At 44.7% G+C, this 19,683-nt stretch overlaps 1 protein-coding gene across 1 annotated transcript; it reads right to left on the bottom strand.

The window, feature by feature from the left end:
- Positions 1-326: 326 nt before the first annotated feature.
- Positions 327-18,747, bottom strand: LOC142586829 (uncharacterized). Its single transcript, XM_075697731.1, has 5 exons — positions 18,674-18,747; positions 15,773-15,894; positions 9,028-9,135; positions 2,213-2,320; positions 327-511 (listed from the first exon to the last, which is right to left on the bottom strand). Exons 1-5 carry the CDS (start codon positions 18,745-18,747, stop codon positions 372-374), a joined length of 552 nt encoding a protein of 183 aa, XP_075553846.1. The 3' UTR covers positions 327-371.
- Between the last annotated feature and the right edge of the window lie 936 nt (positions 18,748-19,683).

Genomic DNA, 19,683 nt, shown 5'->3' with positions numbered 1-19,683 from the left:
AACAAAAAGTTTATTATTCAATTTTAGTTAACTGGGCTGCTCACAGCGATAATTACCATCTCACTTTGTGCCCCCCTGGCCGCATAACTTATTTGCACAGGTGGTCTTCGCGTGCCTCCCAGTGCCTAATTTTAAGACAACCGTAAAGCTTAATTTTGAACACCCTGTAGGCCCGTATCATGGCAGCTTTGTAGCAAGTTTTCAGAGCACGGTCCGTCTTTGTGTCAAGGCACAGTTACGAGTGACCTAACTTCTAGAGATGTAAGAGGAGCAGCGAAAAACAAAACTCTTTTTTAAAATTATTATTGAAAGTAACGTTGGTTCACTCGGATGAGTCTGGAATCGCGAGTGAAAGCCGTGCTGGGTGCGTGTCACGATGTGGCCGACTTTTTCTTGACCTCGCGACTCTCCACATCGACGAAGATCGCGTGACTTCCGCGGAGCGGATGCTCCATCTCGACCTCAAGGCCACCCACAGGAGCCGCGCCTGGCTTCAAGGTTCTTGTCGCCCCTGAAACGAAGAGCGTGAATGCGCTGAGAGAAAGCTAAAAAGGTTCTCTTAGCGGTAGAGTTTGGGCTTATGGTCCACCCTAAATTTTCATGAAAAGAATAGAACAAGAAATCAAACAATTACAAAGAAATAAAATTTGTCTGCCTGCTAAGTAGCGAGCAAGTGTACACATCGCTATAATCCAGTAAAAAACACTTTGCCCGTATGACATCTAGATCATGTCTCTATCTATCCGTGCACCGCTTGGGAACCAATGGGGCAACCGCCACATGTCCAATTTCGAATATCCTGCCAAGGATGCTCAAGGGATGTCGCATCTGCCGATGACAATGTTCTTTGCCAATGTTCGGGACATTTTTCGGCCCACACGTAAATAATTGTCCTCCCTGAAGCTTTGTGTTTCACTTTCCTCTTGACAGAGTCATGCTTTCTAATAAGTTCAAATTTAAAGGGCACACCTTCACCACGTACGTTTGTCAGCACATTGTCGTTCATGTAGCTGTAAACCATTTTTTTTTTGAAAGAACACACGTCTTCTCCAGGCCCGTGGATCAAAAAGCACGTGAAATCATTGAAGCTCTCCACATAAAGGAGAACCATGCCCATTGCATTTCCGCCCCATCTATCAACCTGCACGATTGTGAAATCATCCTCCTCGAGAGATATGGCAAATACCAGTAGCCTGAGGGTGCGCGATTAGACGGACTGTTCGTATTTATTCCTCCCTGTGTGCAATAAACCAGTCAGTTGTTAGTCCAGTGCCTGTCCTATCTACTTCTCTGCCTTGTGTTGCCGTTATTTGTTGCGCTGCTTTTACCACGATGGTGAACCAATTCGCCCAGTTTTTACACTCTATAGTGCAGTTCAAATTACACTACCAAGCTATCGTATCCGTCGCTCATGTGAACATCGTAAATTTCGTGCTTTCTCGCGTAATTTACTTTGAAAACTTTAGTTAGATCAGTATGCCACTTCTGCCAGGCGGAACGCCTAGAAGAAAAAAGTGCACTGCACCTCCGCGCGCGTGCGTATGCTCTGGCCGTTGCACCTGTCACACAGCGTGTGCCGCGAACGTATATTCCTTGTAGCAAACACTGTGCAAAAGGTCCCGACATATCCGCGCAATGTACGCAGCATGTCGCCCCCGATGTCCCTCGCGGACATGCAAGGAATGTCCACGGGACATAGAAAGTCCGACCAAACGATTGTGCGAGGGACGATCCGCTGGAGGTAGTCAACACATCGCTGAGATATCGATGTCTTGGCTTTGGATATCCAGCGAATATCCACTGGACGTCATTGCAGACACAATGTAATGAAATATTCACGTGAACCGCTTTCGTGACTCCGTATGTACAGGTCTACAGCCTTAATTAAAGCTTAAGATTGTGCAACAGCCCCGAACGTGCGCGATATTTGAGTACACATAAATCAGACTTCTCGAAAGGCAGCAACATTTCATTGAAAACTGGTCAAGTGGGGCCCGTTTGCGAGCTACGCTCTAACGACTCATTCAACGCGGTGATCAGAGTAGGGTTAGCAGCGGCTGTGCCTACATGACCTTCTGTGCTATCGCCCCTTCAGACCGCTGCCACACAGTGCACAAAACGAGTGATTTTCTTTTGTTCTTTTTTTCGATACCGCCGGCGTTTTAGCTGTTTCGCACTGGTGAAGAACGACCAGGGAACTTTCTGGAATTACCTTCGCGCCACTTGCAGACACAGAGGTCATTCTTGCAGTACACGTCGATGACTTCCTTGTCCGGGTGTCGCTCGTCGCACAAGGGCATACATTCAGGTTGCACGCATTCTGCAAGCGCCGACAGAAAACGAAAAAAAAACAAATAAATGAGAACAAAAGGGGTTAAACTGCACCATAATATTTTACGGCGCTGTAGTGTAAAGAACAAATAAGTCAGTGTTTTTAAACACACTCAGAGGAATAAAATCTGAGCGGTACATTGTTCCCATAAAGTAAGAAATTGCTGATCTTGTGTCGAACGTTAGATGAAACCTGCTATAGGATAGTCCACTATACAGCTATGCTTCTGAAATTATGGAGACTTTATATAGCAGGAACGTTAAGGTGCCTCGGAACGATTCTGAGATCATTTTTTTTTTCAAAATGCATGCCAGTACGCTAACGAAGTCACAGCAACCCATAAAGCTTAACGAAGCCGATATTTTGCCACTTCCTTCAAAAAAGAAGAGCCGCATTTTTTTCAAGGGAAGCTTGTATTGCCTCACTCGTGTCGGCGTCGGTGTTGCCATACGAAAAAACTCAAACCGCGCGAAAATAAAAATTGCTTGCCGGGCTGCAACCACAGCCCTCCGCGTTGCCAGATCACCATTCAGCCACTATCGGTCCATCATACGCACCCTTTAAAGCGGGGTTTTATATGCATGAAGGGGTAGAGGCAGCGCAAGGTGCGAGCCAATCACACGCGTTCCCTCCCTCCGGAGGAGGGAAAGGGCGTGTTCGCATGTTCGCTCGCCTCGCGCCCGCCATTTCCCGCCAGTTCAGGGTCAACAGTCAGATGGGGAGGCCGCGTTTGGTTCGTTCTGCCGAAGAGCAGGCTGCGTTGGAGGAACGGCAGCGGGAGCGGGCCGCACGTCGCGCGTTCGGCCGAAGAACAGGCGGCGTTTAATGAACGCCGCCGGAAACTCGCTCGAGAAAGGACTCGTCGTCGACGTGCCTACCTCGCCGTGAGGGAGAGCGAAGCCGAGGCGTTACGACAACGAAGAGCCGCGCATCCTGAGCTTCGCTTGCACCCCTCTTCACAGTATGGAAGGGCGGACAATTTTTTCTTTTTTTTAAATACCGTGGTGCAGTGGGGATAACTGTCTTTTCTTCGGCGGTGAACTATTATCGGCCTAGCAGACATCGGTAAACGCGAGGAGTTCACCGATTATGTTATAAAATTATCTAATATTTACTAATTAGTATTTGTTTATTATCTACTCTATAAGTCGTACATTGTATTTGCTGAATTGAAGTCTGTCAGTGCATTCAGGCATATATACACTTAACCTCATCCACTAACCCGCATTTGTCTGTTCCATAAGATTTTCTACCTAAACTCTAATCTTCGCCCCCGATGGACTCAACCAGCACCCTTCATTTCTCATCGGCAACAAAAGGTCTCAGTGCCCCATTGCAACACAGTAACATGTGCACAATGATATTTTCCAAGAGATTGCAAAGAATGGAATTCCCTACCCGCATCACTGACAAGCATCACTGATTCCATTCAATATAACAAGGTCCTTACAACGCTGATTACCTAATTACCACTTTTGTGTTTTGTCCAATAACTGACTGTCGTATCCTGTTTTGGTTCTCCGCCTAATATTATTGTTCATCAATTGTTTCATTATAAACGTTGTAAGCAAATTGTTAGCATTTTTAATATGTTTCCTCTATTGTTATATATTCTTGTATGAAATGTGTTTTGTATTCTTTCTTTATTTTTGTGAATTGCCCTTACCGTCTGAAGTGCACTCTGTACCCTGAGGGTAACATAAAAAATAAATAAATAAATGGGAAACATAATACCAGCGTCACATTCAAGACAATCGTCCTCAATATCTGTCACGAAAGATATTTCTGCTCTACAAAGCTTTCTCCCACAGTACGCAGCGAAAGTTTTGTGGTAAATTGATTAATCGAAGGCCAATGTATTTCTCCTCAATACTGGGGAGCAATATCTCGTAAGTGCTGCTGACCTAAGGATCGCTATTCAGTGGACCTTCCTTGAGCACCTACCGACTTCAAGTTTGCAATTACAAAATGCTCGTCAAACGACATTAGTTAAAAAGTTAAGAAATAAATATTAGTTATTCAGCTGTTATCACACTTTTAGTGAAACCTGGGGCCTCAAATGAGACGATGCTTAAAAAAATAAAGACCTTATAATCTTCAGCGCACTCTCGCCAAGAAAATTGTCTCTGCCTCCTTTATTCAGGATTTACTATAATTTGTTTGGTCGTCGTTTCCACGGCAATATGCTGCATCCGCTCGCCGCGTTAAAAAGGCGGCCACCGAAAGGTGAAGCGCGACTTCTGGCAGCGAACATTGGTCACCCAGTAGACTGTGTAGCGTACTGCTACAAAGCTACATCTCTGACTATAGTTCCTTGAAAAGCAAACTTCGTCAAATGTCAAGTTCAGATCAACTGTTAATTCCGTCCAGTAGGCTGAATCTGGACACACAAATCACTAAGACGTATTTAAGGATAATCTCTAAGGGTTGTAGCCATTGCAGACACAAAGTACGTGTTATTAAGCCTTCCTGAATGTTAATCGTTACGCGCATTGTCGAATCACACTTCATTACAAAAGCGATTAGGGTGCATTGCTTGTGTAACCATGTAAAGGTGTGCTATAATTCCTCCTGCAGAGGTCACGAGACAGGCTCTGTCAGCTCTGTCATTGACCCGCAACCACAGCTTAACCAGTCACACCTACACAATAAATTCAGCTCCTATCAATCATGCCCCGTCTTACAAATATCTCGGCGTTCACATGACATCGACACTATCATGGGCAACTCATATTGATACCATGCATCTGTTCTAATGCTTCACGCACCCTTGGGTATGTAAAACACAACCTGAAAGCCGCATCACCAGAAATAAAAATGCTAGCATATCTAACATTTGTACGTCCGCAGTTAGAATATTCTTCATCTATCTGGCACCCTTCCCAATCTTATCTAACCTATGACATAGAAGCAATACAAAATCGCGCTGCTCGGTTTATAACTTCCAATTACTCTCGTGATACCAGCATAACCACACTAAAACGTACACTTGAACTGCCATCACTTGCTTCCCGCCGGATCATCTCTCGTCTCTGCTTGCCTCAAACCTTTTATTACCATCCAAACTCCAGGCACTCCCTGTTAAATCCACCCTTACGTACATCCTCTCGCTTAAGCCACAGTCGTCCCATAGCAAACACTAGCACCCAATCATCTGCCATGAACACTTCATTGTTTCCCGACGCTATAACCCATTGGAGCCATCTCCCAGAAGATATCGTGTTATGCACTGACCGTAAAACGTTCCGCGAAATGTTAAATAACCCCCTTCCTTAAAATACCGATCACACCTACCCTTACTCTAACACGATGTTCCCCTTTTTTCACAATTGTTCCTGGCTTGTATTTGTTTATTGTTGTTTATTTACTGTTCTGTACATTTTTTCTAACATTGTTACAGGAATTAAAGCCCTCCCTTATTTCATGCCTCCGGGCCTTTAAGGTGAAAATAAATTAAATGAAATAAAGTAATCCTTATCGGGGTCAGCTCTATGCAACGGTACGTGTCGGTGCACTGCACTTCTCTAAGCAGCTGCGAGGATTGCATCCATGTGCGTGATGGAAAAGAATTTGTGGTTCGTACTAACACCATCCGGATGGCCTTAATCAAGTCACCAATTATCTTGCTACGTGTGTTTTTATTGTTTATTCGTTATTGTTTCGCCTGAACTCCGAATTAGTGCTCAAGTCAAGAAAAAGAGTAGCAGTTTATATACTTTGCCGGAAACTCATGGCCAACACGGGACGTTACGAGCGCGCATTAATGAAAGGGTTAGCCTTCGGGTCTTTACGTCACGTCAGAGTAGTAACCATGTGCTGCAATACAATAAGCACACCTTCCGCATGCGGCTCATCATACGTCGCCACCACCCATGGATAATTCCCATCTTCCAAAGTCCACCGCTGAATCTCGGAGGCCGTGTCTCTGTTTACGCGTTTCCCATAAGGCGCATCAGGGTGCCCGCACGGTGTTGGCAACCTACAAACTCATGCGGCGTACGGCAACACCGTCTCTTCCTCGCGTGTGTTTAGCCACGCAGTTTTGTTTGGGAGCGTTTAAAGCAGCTAGCCTATATCTCTGCGGCTGCGTGCTCATTTGGTACGCAACATAGACGAACGTGCATATATATATATATATATATATATATATATATATATATATATATATATATATATATATATATATATATATATATATATATATATATATATATATATATATATATATATATATATATACAGCGTGTTTCAGCAAACACTTTCAAAAATATTTAAAGGTTGCCTGTGGCAGATATCACAATTCTAGTTCATGAGCTGGTCTACTCGAATCGGCGGACAATACTTGCACAAAAAATGTACACGCAAAGTCGACTAATTAATAAAATTCACTAATTATGTTTTAACTAATTACACGATGGCCCATATTGCAATTTACAAATTCTAGCCGTGGAGTTCGCAAGGCGGATCCACTTGGAACGAATTTTCAATATGACACCAGTTTCGAGATATAAATTCCCGAACTTTGCGGAGAAATGCACCGGCGTTCCAGTTAATTTGTTAACAAAATGTCGTTTCACGCACTGAAGCACACAAGTAACTGGAACGCCAACGTATTTCTCCGCAAAGTTCGGGAATTTATCTCCAAACTGGTGTCGTCCTGAGAATTCGTTCCAAGTGGATCCGGCTTGCGAAGTCCACTGCTAGAATGTGTAAATTGCAATATGGGTCATAAGATAATTGGCTAAACAGTTAATTAGTGAATTCTTGTTAATTGTTCAATTTTGCATTTCATTATTTTAAGTAGTGTCCGCCGCTTCTAGACTAGAATTGACCTATCGGCCACAGACAACCTTTAAAAAAATTTGAAAGTGTTCACTGAAACACAAGCACTGCTAGAGGAAGCACCTCACTAGTATCCCAGTACCGATAGGAACTTATATTTGATATGAAGCTCTGCAGACTAATCTGTTGTGAACACACAAAGCGTCATATCGGCCAGTTGTGCCGCAGAAAGCGGAATAAATGTTCTGCTGCCTAAAGCATTATAAGCGTTATGCTGGCTCAAGTGGTAAAGGGGCGCTATAGCCCTGACAGTGGACTGCCCTGTACACCGACCATGCGAAATGCGCTGAGAGTAATTCCAAATACAGGATAGAAAAGATTAGCAATATTGTTTACCTTGATTTCATGCGAATTATACAATAAAAAGTCGTCAAGCACGAAACCTAATAACGACGTAGCGTGGGTCCTTAGGTGTCCAACGCTACACCAAATCACGCTACGCATTCGAAGCGACTATTTACATAAGAGAGAGCAAAGTTTAAGCGTACATCATAGTGTTAATGACAGTAGTACAGGCTGCTTATATTCTACTGCATTGAATGCGAAGATTTATGCCACGTGTTTCCTGTCGAGCAGGACACATGTGTACATAGCGGCTCTCCCATCCATACACGTATAAGACCCCCTAATTCACACAGCCGTTCAACGTCCCGTCCGGTCACCGCCAAGGCACCGGTGTACTTGACGAGACAGCGTTTCCTCGACGGTTTTTCTTCAAAAAAAGTTTGAGGACGCTTGAGCTTCGCCTTTGAGAGTGGAACGCGATAGTATTCAAAGATCCCTGACTGCTTCTCAGCCACGCGTTCGAGCGATTGATCACCTGTGGCAAGATCCTCACGTACTACCGCAAAAACCGCCTCAAATACCCCCCTCCCGATAAGTCTCTAAACAAGCATCAACTGACCACGTGGCGACTCTTACAGACACGCACCTTTCCTACACCATCCCTGTACATCACTTCTACCCCAATGCCTTCACACCGAGCTGCAAAACATGCCATGCACCACGCGCAGACCTCGACCACATTATCTGGGCAGGCCCCGCAGCACCACACACCATCAGACGCATCACCAATCCTACATTCAGAATCACCACGCCCGAGCAGTGGGAGTCCATGCTGCTCAGTGAATGCCCGGAGGATGAAATCTGGGTTGTCCGGCTGGGCGATGACGCCGCCAAGACTCAAGGTCTGGTCGCCGCCTGAGGAAGGGAGGCTCCAGTGCGGCTGATCTCCCGGTTCCCCGCCTCCCTTGACCCCAGCAAGGACTTTGAATCTCTCTCTCTCTCTCACGCTTCCCGGCCACTGCAGCTTATGTAACCGTAATGTTTACCGGAAAATGCTGGCGGCGAACGCTAGGCACGAAGGCTAGCTTTCTGGTGGAAACGTGGCCTCTTGCGTGGGAACATCTTCTGTTATTGTTTCGCACTTCTAATATTTCAGCCCGAGAAGATTTAAGATAAAAGGCGTGCTCTGTCGGTGTTTTGTTTCATGACATTTGTTTGTGGGCTGTCACTCTCCAAATTCCGAGGAAGAACTTTGTAAAGAATGTAAGGCAAGATATGAGCAACCTTGGTGATATAAGAACTTAAGTGCCGTATAGAATATCTGCAGCAACTTTCGCACACATGACGCCCGACGCCGGACGCCGACAGATGATTTTCTGCGACACAGGGCCGTTAAGAGCTTCGGCCAACGGCACCAGCGTCCCATTTTGTTTTTTCTTTAGGAGAACCGGGCAAGAAAGTGCCATCTTTTGACGGACGCTGATGCCTTGACCATGACGGGGCTTTTGATGGCTGTGTGAATCAGGCCTGAAAGAGAACAGAAATGATGTAAATTGGACACTACTTACGCTTATGCCAGTAGCAGTAGCACATCCTGCGTTTGCATAACGACGTCAAGTTTTTCTTGTGACCATAGTCCTTGAGGCAGATGTCAGCGCACGTTTTTTCTTCGCAGTCTGCACAGGAGGAGGTCATGCACCATTCAGCCATGTATACGGCTAGGTTTTGCGTCTTATGCGCGCTCACGCGGTCAATTATTAGCACGTGGGGTTTGTATGACTCAGGCGGCACGTCGCTACTTCGTCTTATTACCGACTGTTACGATCCCAGATTCACGTAAGTTACTCAGGAGCGCAGAGTCATACGGAGTGACAGCGTTAAGAATTGAGTCTTTCTACACAGCCCTGTTGCAAAGAAATCCACGTGAATTTGTCATCCGTTATTACCACTGCAGGAGCACGGCATACTACGGGATAAAAGTTAATTAGTATTCTGACTCAAGTCCGGTGCTGAAATCTCCGTCATCACAATTGGCTGGCACATGCTCTTACGATGGCAGTTCTGCAACGCAAGGCTTGTTGTCATTGTCGTTGGATACGGATTCAGGGTTGGTGAGCCAGACCTATTGCAGCGCTCTGGCGAATTGTTTAGTAAACGTAACATGATGTGTTTCAGACTTTATGTCCAGGCACCACACAGGTCATGCGGAGTTTGTGGGCTTTGCGCCCACCGCAGCAGCACTTGGCCCGTATTCACAAAAAATCCCTCACGCTAGAATTGTTCGTAAGAGAAAATCAAGCCTAACTTGATGCTGGACATACCGATAGTACTATATGAAGTGACCAGCTTACATAGCTCCTATACTGCTCGACGGTTGTTCGGCAGTTTCCACTTGCTTCGTACATGTTGGACGCTTTGAATTAAAGAAATTACAAATAAATGGAAATGAAAGTAGATAAAGAAACGACTGGTCGCAGATGGGATACAAACCCACGTCTTCACATTACACGCGCGATGTTCTTTTATTTATTTATTTATTTGTTTGTTTGTTTATTTATTTATTTCAAATACCCTCATGGCCTTAAGGGCATTATTGAGGGGAGTGGAACAAGACATACAATAACACAGATAACAAGAAATGGAAATATATTCATGGGTCACAGCATTACATATAGTTCACTGCACTGAGTTTTACAGATTTCAGCAATTGTGCACATTCACGGAAAGCTAAAAAAACGAGAAAAGAAAACAAGAACTAACAAGGCAAACTAGAAATCAGTAACACAGAGTTCATGAGGGACCACGAAACGAAGGGCACACATGTCATGAACAAGAAATGCAGACACTTAACTTTTTCTTAAAATGCTCGAGATCGGCAGCAAGGGCCACATCTGCTGACAAGTGATTCCACTCGGATGACGTAGTTGGAATGAAATAATTAGAGCGAGAGGTAGTGTGACAAGGTGGAACGCCTACTTTGCGTGGATGGTCAATGCGCGATGAAACATAGGTGGGTGGAAGGAGCAAAGTGTTCTTCAAAACAGGATTCAGATTGTAGATCTTAAAAGACAGTTGTGAAATTTTTCCGCGCAATGAAAGTAATGGTAGTGACAGAGTGTTTTTCATTAGTGTGACACTTGATGTGCAGTCATAGTTGATAAAACGAGCGGCACGGTTCTGAACAGCTTCCAACACAGATATAAGTGACTTAGCTTGAGGGTCCCATATCAACGCGGTGTATTCAAGCTTTGAACGAACCAGTGTTTTATAAAGGAGGAATTTGAGTGAAATGGGTGCATTAGAAAAGTTTCTTTTTATGTAACCAAGCATGCGGTTCGCATTTCCAGTAATGTAGGTTATATGCTGGTTCCGGGATAAATTTGATGTCAGATGTACACCGAGGTATTTATACGAGGTAACCGGGGCTAACGAAGCATTGTTGATGCTGTAAGAGGCTGGTGGTGAGACGCCTTGACGTGAAAAGCGCATGGATTTGCATTTTGATGCGTTTAAAACAATTCTCCATTTAGTACACCAGTCAGTAACGCAGTTAAAATCTGCTTGCAATAAGTGGACATCATTAGCGTTTTTAATTTCATGGTATAATGTGCAATCATCAGCAGACTTTGATAGAAGATTTTATATCGTTAGGCAGATCATTAATGTACACAAGGAATAACAAGGGTCCGAGTACCGATCCTTGTGGTACCCCTGACGTAACCGGCATCGAAGATGATTGAAGACCGTTAACGTGGTCAAACTGCGAGCGATTAGATAAAGAACAACGAATCCATGCTAGAACATTCCGGTCGATATGAAGATGAGCAAGCTTATACGACAGCAGACTGTGGGACACTTTATCGAAAGCCCTGCAAAAATCTAAGAAGATGACGTCGACCTCTGAACCTTCATCAAGATGGAATAAATTTCATTTCTGAAAGATAACTGCGTTTCACAGGAAAACTGTCTCCTGAAACCATGTTGTGTAGGCGTGGAAAACGAAAATGATTCAAGAAAACCAGATAATTGATAAAAGATTATATGCTCCATGATTTTACAGGAAATGGAAGTTAATGATATGGGACGATAATTGAAGGGTGAATGCCTGTCGCCAGATTTATGGAGTAGACTCACTTTAGCCAGTTTCCATTCGTGCGGTATATCTCCTGTTTCAAGCGATTGCTCATATATCTTCAGTAAAAAAATTGCGGAATATACTTTAGTATTCTTCAGGACTTTCGTGTTAATGTTATCAGGCCCGCAAGAAGAGGAGATTTGCAAATTGTGAATTATGTTGATAATTCCGTCATAACTTATGACGGAAAGCTTATGTTACATGCATAGTCTCTAACATCAGTAATGTCAGGTACGGTACTTGAAAAAGCTGCACTAAAGGTATCGTTAAGGATAATAATAATATAATATTTGGGGTTTTACGTGCCAAAACCACTTTCTGATTATGAGGCACGCCGTAGTGGAGGACTCCGGAAATTTTGACCACCTGGGGTTCTTTAACGCGCACCTAAATCTAAGCACACGGGTGTTTTCGCATTTCGCCCCCATCGAAATGCGGCCGCCGTGGCCGGGATTCGATCCCGCGACCTCGTGCTCAGCAGCCCAACACCATAGCCACTGAGCAACCACGGCGGGTTATCGTTAAGGATGTCAGCGACGTCAGTGCTTGAAATAGGGTTTGACTGAGGGTCAACGAGGGATATAAGTGACTGCTCTCGTTTATTGACACTACTCCAATTTTTTTTTGATTGCTCGTTAGAAGCGTTGGCAACGTCACATTAAAGTAGTAGTGCTTCGATTCCTTGAAATACTTCTTGTAACTGTTAACAGTTTCTTTCAGTGCTGACCAGTGTTCACGCTTTCCAGAAGACTTAGCTTAGCTTTGGGGAAAAGCCTCTTTCTTTTGTTTGCCAGACGTTTTTATGGGCGGTTGTACCATGGATAGTGGCAGTTAAAAGCTTTTTTTCGATGGTACACTTAGAGACGTTGTACCATCATCTTCGACTGAACGTGGCATACACGAACAATTATCTGTACCGCATAGGGCTTACCACTAACCCATACTGTGATAACTGTCGCAACCTAGAGACAATTGAGCACATATTACTAGAATGCCCCGCGTACAGCGACGAGAGACAGTTTTTTGAGCAACAAATGGACATGATTTGCCACGAACCGTTAACGTTACCGAGCATCTTGGGTCCAATGCCCGGCCTTTCAAAACAGCGACGGGTTTCGGATTTATTGTTCAAATACCTATCAGAAATTGGACTAATCGGAAAGCTTTAAAAATTGCACCCTTCATAACAAAAGCCTAAATTTACCCGCCATGTCACCTGTAAATATTAGTATCAGGTCCACTCGGACATTTCATATTTATTTTTCTCCTCTTTTTCTCCCACTCTCTTCTGGAATCTTTTAATCCCCTTCCCCATCCCTACACAGAGTAACATGTCAGCGGTTATATACGCGCCAACAAAAATTATCTGTTTTTCTAATAAAGAGCTCTCTCTCTCTCTCTCTCTCTTTCGAGGAATATACAAGGCGACCAATTCGCAAAGCTTATTTCTGAAAAGTTGACAATTGGTATTTACGGATCTTTCGTTGAAGTTTGCCATAAATTCGTCAAGAAAGTCATCAAGTGTTTTATTGATTGCAGTGTAATTTCCTTTAGCATAATCATATATTACTTTTGTATTGTTATGCGACGTTCGAGCAGGGATGTTCAACATTATATGTAATAAAGAATGATCGCTTATACCTGATAAGTAGGTAATATTGGAAACAGCATCAGTGACTGTTAGCAACAAGTCTAATAGATCGGATGTTGAAGATGTGACCCTCGTAGGCTGCGTTATTACCTGAGTTAAGCAAACGTCGGAACAAAGATTTGCAAAATTAGACGAATCTGACGAAGAGTTGATAGTGGTATACGAAACGCTAAACCAGGTAATATTAGGGAAATTAAAATCATAAAAATAAAAAAAACAGGAAGATTCGGAAATTCGGCACACACAGCGCTTAGCGCGTCATGAAGGTCGCTGGAAAACCCAATCTCAGTAGAGGGCGAACGGTAGCATGCACAGAATAGAAGTTTATGATATTCAGTCGTGATCTGCACACATAAATACTCTAGTGTCGTAGGAATATCAATGTGAAGGCTATCGAGATTATCGGAGACAGCGACCAGAACACCGCCACCACGTGCGACCGCGCGATCACAGCAAAATATGGAGTACCGCTTTTGGGCAGCGAAGATTTCCGTGCTTCTAACAGAACCATTCAGCCATGTTTCCATTAGGACAATAATGTCAGCCGATGTGGTATCGGAGGCACAGGACAGGTCATCGCGATTGCGAACAACACTGCGTATATTTGTGAACAGCACTGAAATTCCAGAGATCGACTGCGCACACGGACGAAGGCGCCGAGCCAGCTATCTCGAATCATCAGAACCACCTGCGGCACTGGGATCAACACGTGAAGCATACACGCTAGCGGAGGTTGTGTGCAATGGAGCGACAACGGATGGTGGATGATGGTTACCAATGGAGCGACCACGGCGCGGTTTTCCCGTCCATTTTCTATGGTTATATGTCTGTCTCCTAGAGCTGACCCTTGCGAGGGTTAGCCTGCGCCACAGCCATGGCAGTGGATGTAGAACATCCTATCTCCCTCCCGCAGGTGTCACTTAGGTAGCTCAATGGGCAAGAGCATCGCACGCGTAATGCGAATACGTGGGTTCGTACCTCATCTGCGGCCAGTTGTTCTTTTTCATCCACTTTTATTTCCATTTATATACAGTTTGTTTCATTCAAATAAGAATTTGGGCCACCGGTTATGTGTTGGCTGCTGCCTTGCCGAGTAGGCAAATTGGGCAACTAGGTATGTGCAACCGGGTATGTGCCACTGCAGGTGTGGGCTCATTCTTGGACAGTCCCCCAGAATGAATGTACCACCGTGACACAGGGGCTATGAAGACATTAAATGTACTAAAGCGCTGCTTTATTTTCCTTTACCCAGTAGTTCCGCGTTCTTCGTCGTTTCCTCTCCTAGTATATAGGTATCGGCGTCGCGACCTTTTGAAAGACCTCATTACAACGACGTGCAATGTGTCGCGTTATGAAATGACAACGACATGTGTTCTCTTTCAGCAGCAATACGTAAATTAAACGCCTGCACAACGACTCATCAATGAAAAACATAACAGGTTATTCCCAGACAACTTGTGCATTAATTTCATTTGCATGTGCAACAACAAAAGCACGAACACCGATAAACCTATGCACAATGTTCATAAGCTTCGCTTCACATAGAATCCGGTATATGCGTTGGATATGCAGTTTTTTAATTGTGCGTCACGTGTTTAGCGATTGTAGCCGTCGGTTCTTTATTTTTCTTAGAACGGACGTTGCTCAATGTGCGCCTTGTGCAGGGATGCTGCCGAACAGAAAACAGCAGCAGCTCAGGCGCAGGTAAGACGGCTCTTGGCCATTGAGGATGTCTGCCAACGCAGAGCGAGACGGGAATCTCCTCAAGTTTATTTAATAATTTTTGCCTCTGCTGCTCAAAATTTTAGGAGAACGTGGAGAACCGTCGACCTCTCACTGTATTATAAGGAGGGTAACCGATGGGCTCCATTTTTGTTAGTCACGCTACCTATACTGTTCTTCTGTTCACAACCTCTTATTCTGTTGGCTTCACGTGGGTGTGACTAACTGCACCAGGTTCAAGTAAGCCAATCATCACCATTTAAGAAAGTATGAACGAGGCACGTACGTGGACCCCAGTTCGCAGATGTACCATATCAAAAACATCGAACAATCTTTCACGTCTTTCGGATAAAAAATATCTTACTTGGCTTATCAATCGTGTACGCAACTGTCTCTTACATGTCTCCATATGCTGGCCACCTGGCCACAGAGGCATACAATGCAAGCTTGAGGGCAACCAAAAACCTAGTGCCGTACTCGCTAAAATGTTATTGCGCTAGCACTAATTGTGATATTCGGCATATAATTAGCAAATGTGGTCAGGCAATTGTAAACAGCTCTTATGAAATGGAAAGCTCTGTTAATTCGACCCTTGGTCTGCGCTGCTCTATAGCAAGTTGCCACTGAACTTGCCTTAACCTGAAAGCATCATTGCGCAGCAAACTAAAGAACTCCGCAGCAAACTGTGCTGAGACAAACAGTCGTTATCTGAGCCCCACTTGGTGCGTTGGTAAACCATTGCAAAGAGAAGTACGGTCGACAGAACAATACGACGGCCACCGTGCGCAACACTTCGGGCACTCACAATTGTAGAAATTGCACCGGCACGTGTCGTTCTCGCATGTCCCGACCACGGCGACGTTTGTCGGGTATCCGTGGCGCTCTGCGCAGTCCTCGGTGCAGAGCTTTGCTTCGCAGGCCTGAGAGCTGCTCAGAACGATGAACGAAAGATAGACAAATGAGCTAGGATTTTCCTAATGATTGCGAACCGTCCACATTAACTTGAGCGCTTTAGAAGCTTGTGCTGTCGCTTACTTATTGAATCAGCATCAGTGCGTGGCTGTTTATTGCTATTCCCATAAATGTATCGGCTCGGTACCGTCTCATTGCGTGTCTCTCACAATTACGTGTGTCCTTTACAATCCCATCTGTTCCGTCAGGTAGAATACTCGAATAAAGGGGGCATTACTTCAACGAGAAATAGAAATACAAGTAAGACATTAACGAAAACTCACTTATTCTCTTTTAAATAATATTTGCACGGTGAAAACTGCAATGTGAAAGATGGTATCAGTGAGGTCGCTAGGTATACATGCACTTACTAGATATTCTGAGGCAGATGCCAGTTTGTAGATAGGCCGTTCTCAAATTGTGCGGCGAAATACACTGGAGCTTCAGTTAAACTTGTGCGGCACTATTTAAGAAGGCGTTTCGTTAAAAAAAAGATAGGTGGAGCAACAATGCATTTTGTCGCAAGTTTTACAGCGCTCATTTCAAAACTGGTGCTAGTTTCAAGATTCATTCTAAGTAAACTTGCCTTGAGAAATCATCGGCTTCAATTGATGAATGAGCACGTGCATGTTCTCTAAAGTGGTTACTTAACGTTCATTAATAAAGGTTTGTTAATTAGCTAGCTATTCACTGTGATTCCTCATGCCATTGACGTAAGGCTACGCGAGTTTTCTACTACAGGCACTTAACCTATGTGCTCTCTTTCAGGGGTATTCTCTAACTGTCTAATTTTCTTCAAAGCTACAGGTTCTGTCCAGAAAATAAGGAGACATTATAGAAAGCACACTTTATTTGACAAAATCTTTCAGCACACCTAGTGTTCTTCAAAGCAAGAACCTTGGACATCGACACAGCGAGCCCAGCAAGCTTCCCGCTGTTTGTAGATGGCTTGGAAGTCTTTTTTTCTGGAATATCGGCGAGCCCCTTTGTTACGGCCCTTTGGACGTCTTCCACGGTGTCGTATCGGTGTCCTTTCAACGCGCGTTTCATCCTCGGAAACAGGAAGAAATCCCAAGGAGATAGGTTGGGGCTGTATTGTGGCTGGAGCAGCGGGTTTGTCTTGTTCGGTCAAAAAAAAAAAATGAGAACTCCCTGACAGCGAGCGACGTGTGCGATGGAGCGTTGTCGTGGTGCAGAACCCACGATGCTGCGATCTCTCTACACATACGCAAGACGCGTTGTCTCCGTCTGTGAAGAACTTTTCCACGTAGAAACTTGCATTTACAGTCGCCCCGGAGGGAGCAAATTCCTTTTGGACGATTCCCTTGCAGTCATGGAACACGGTCAGGGGACTTGCTCAGCTTAACGAAAAACTTCACCGCGTGTAGCGCTGTTCCGACGTACGCTCCATTGTTGCCGTAACGCAGAGCCGAAACAGCACATCCACTCGCTTCTCCTGTGCGAAGCCAATTGAGCTCGTCGCATAGTGAAACTGAAGGTTCCCACACCTTCACCCACCGCCGTTTTCCGGATCAAGCGCACGTGCGCGTAACGCCGCGACTTGTATCCTTACTTTCGGGACAGACACTGTATTCTTCCCACTGCCCCGCTGCCGAATTTGCTTGCGGTGTCAGACGAATCAACCGTCTGTATTCCTAAAGTGCTCGATGCGGTAGCCGTGTTCCTAAAGATCGCGACTTGTGTTCGAACGAATCGAGGTCGAATCGTATTCGTATAGTCGACGAACTGAACTAATTTATCCATAGGCGTGTCCTTTGCTATATACATGCAAGGAGCGGTGAAGAGTGTGCGACATTTGGGAGGTAGTGGTTAGCATACCCTACCTCGAATCTCTCACGAGAGAAAGCAATGTGTCAAAGAGCATCACGAAAAAACCGGGAAAATGTACGGTGGCCCACGCTCTCACATCGCCGTGTTTCGTCCGCAGACAATTTGCGCATGCAGCATGCATTACGATTCAAGGAGCGCGACCTTTAAGTGATGCTTGAATTGTCTCGAGAGCACAGTCATTATTACGCCACATGTTCTCTTCTTTTCAGTTCTCATACAGGGTATTTACTTTAAAGAAGCTCGAGCCATCAATGGCAACGTGCGTGTACTAAGCACAAAGTGACGGGCAATGTATTGTTGTTAAAGCCACTTAAATATTCAGTACAGCAGCTGCGGAAATTTATCCGGATGTGAAGGACTCAAAAGATGTACAAAAAAAAAACCGTCCAATATGCGCGACGCATTGAGAGCGATAGGTGACCCAGTGTTAAATACTTCTGACACGCTGTGAACTGTCTCCGATTCCTGGCGTATAATGCAGCAGCAAACTCGTTCGTGGCCTCCGAGGAGTGTGCGGCAACACTGCGTTACCCTAGTTGCGTCTGATTAGCAGGCACTATGTGCTCGAGGTAAGAATGTTGTCCGTGGACGAATTTTTTTGGAGACCTGCGCATCTTTGCAGGTAGTGAACTTACACAGATTGGTAGCGCAAGGGCAGCGCCTATATGGAGGATATGGATGCGGCTTCCACCGGAGGCAAAGCTGACTTTTCTTCCACGTACTTGTTTTCTTTTTTATTGACAGTTACGAGCTTTATTGTAAATTTAATTTTCATTAAAAATTTACAATAATGTTTTAAAACCACATTTCGTTTTCACTATGCCTCATGGTTATAATCTGCTCCTCATGGTTGTGTCTAGACTATTATTTGAACAAGGGGGTAATGAAAATACGTATTGCTTACGTTGTACTTGTAGCGCACTGCAATGGCACAGAGTAGAAGAGCACAAGCAGGGACACAGCCAGGAAGCGAAGCATGGTCCTGTTGCCACGGGAGTTTCCTTTTCTTTAATTTCGATGACTGCAATTGTGAATTTGTCGTTATCAATACGGAAATGCGCGGAACAATTCATCTGCACGCTTTTAGTGTGCCAGGTTCCCACGACGTAATCCCGCATGAAACGTGTTCTGAGAGGCAGAACTTAGAGAGACACACTCACAGCGGGAACATTGAACACAGTGAAAGAGATACGTCAATGTCACGCAAAAAAACACGCCAGAACTACGTGACTGCTCTTTGAGATTTGAATATTTACGTTAAATTATAAGGGCGACATTTTGTAAAGACATTCTTTAAATTCCCATCCATTCTCGTGACTGTTGTGTCAGAATTGCACCAAGAGCACCGAAAGCGAGTAGGCACCAACGTGAACAAGTGAGTCTGAATAGTCCAGAAAGAACGTTCACTGGCGCTAATCGCCTATATAGTGGCTAGCGAAGAAGGGGGTGACAGGAGAGACAGATCCAAAAATGGTGGGGGACAGGCATCATCCCCGACAAGGTGCACCGCGAAAGACCCACCTGATCCCTTCACAGGCACGGGTATCACACGGGTTATCAGAGTGGTGGTGGACAAACAAAAAGCTTCCTCAGCAAGATTATGAGTGTCATGACAAGCAAGTCGAACGCAAGGGCATGGATACAAAGGATCAGGATGAAGAGAGAGAGAGAGAGAAAACTAGGACGAGGTCATTCACTCGCCACGCGTTCCCTTTGAAGGGAACTTACAGCCGCTGCATTCTTGACTTGTCACTGACAAAATGATCTGTTGTTATCTTTTTTTCTCAGCAGCTCTGAAAATTCCGTCATCTGCCATGTCTCTCAGCATGCAACGTCATCGAGAGAGAGAGAGAGAAAAAAAGACATTTTGCTGTTTTCGTTTCAGGACAAAGATGCAGAGAACACACACGGGCT

Source organism: Dermacentor variabilis, chromosome 1 (genome assembly GCF_050947875.1).
Source record: "Dermacentor variabilis isolate Ectoservices chromosome 1, ASM5094787v1, whole genome shotgun sequence".
NCBI classification, from domain to species: Eukaryota; Metazoa; Arthropoda; class Arachnida; order Ixodida; family Ixodidae; genus Dermacentor; species Dermacentor variabilis.
The sequence above is the reverse complement of the archived record's forward strand: the minus strand, read 5'-3'. Positions and strand labels throughout refer to the sequence as shown.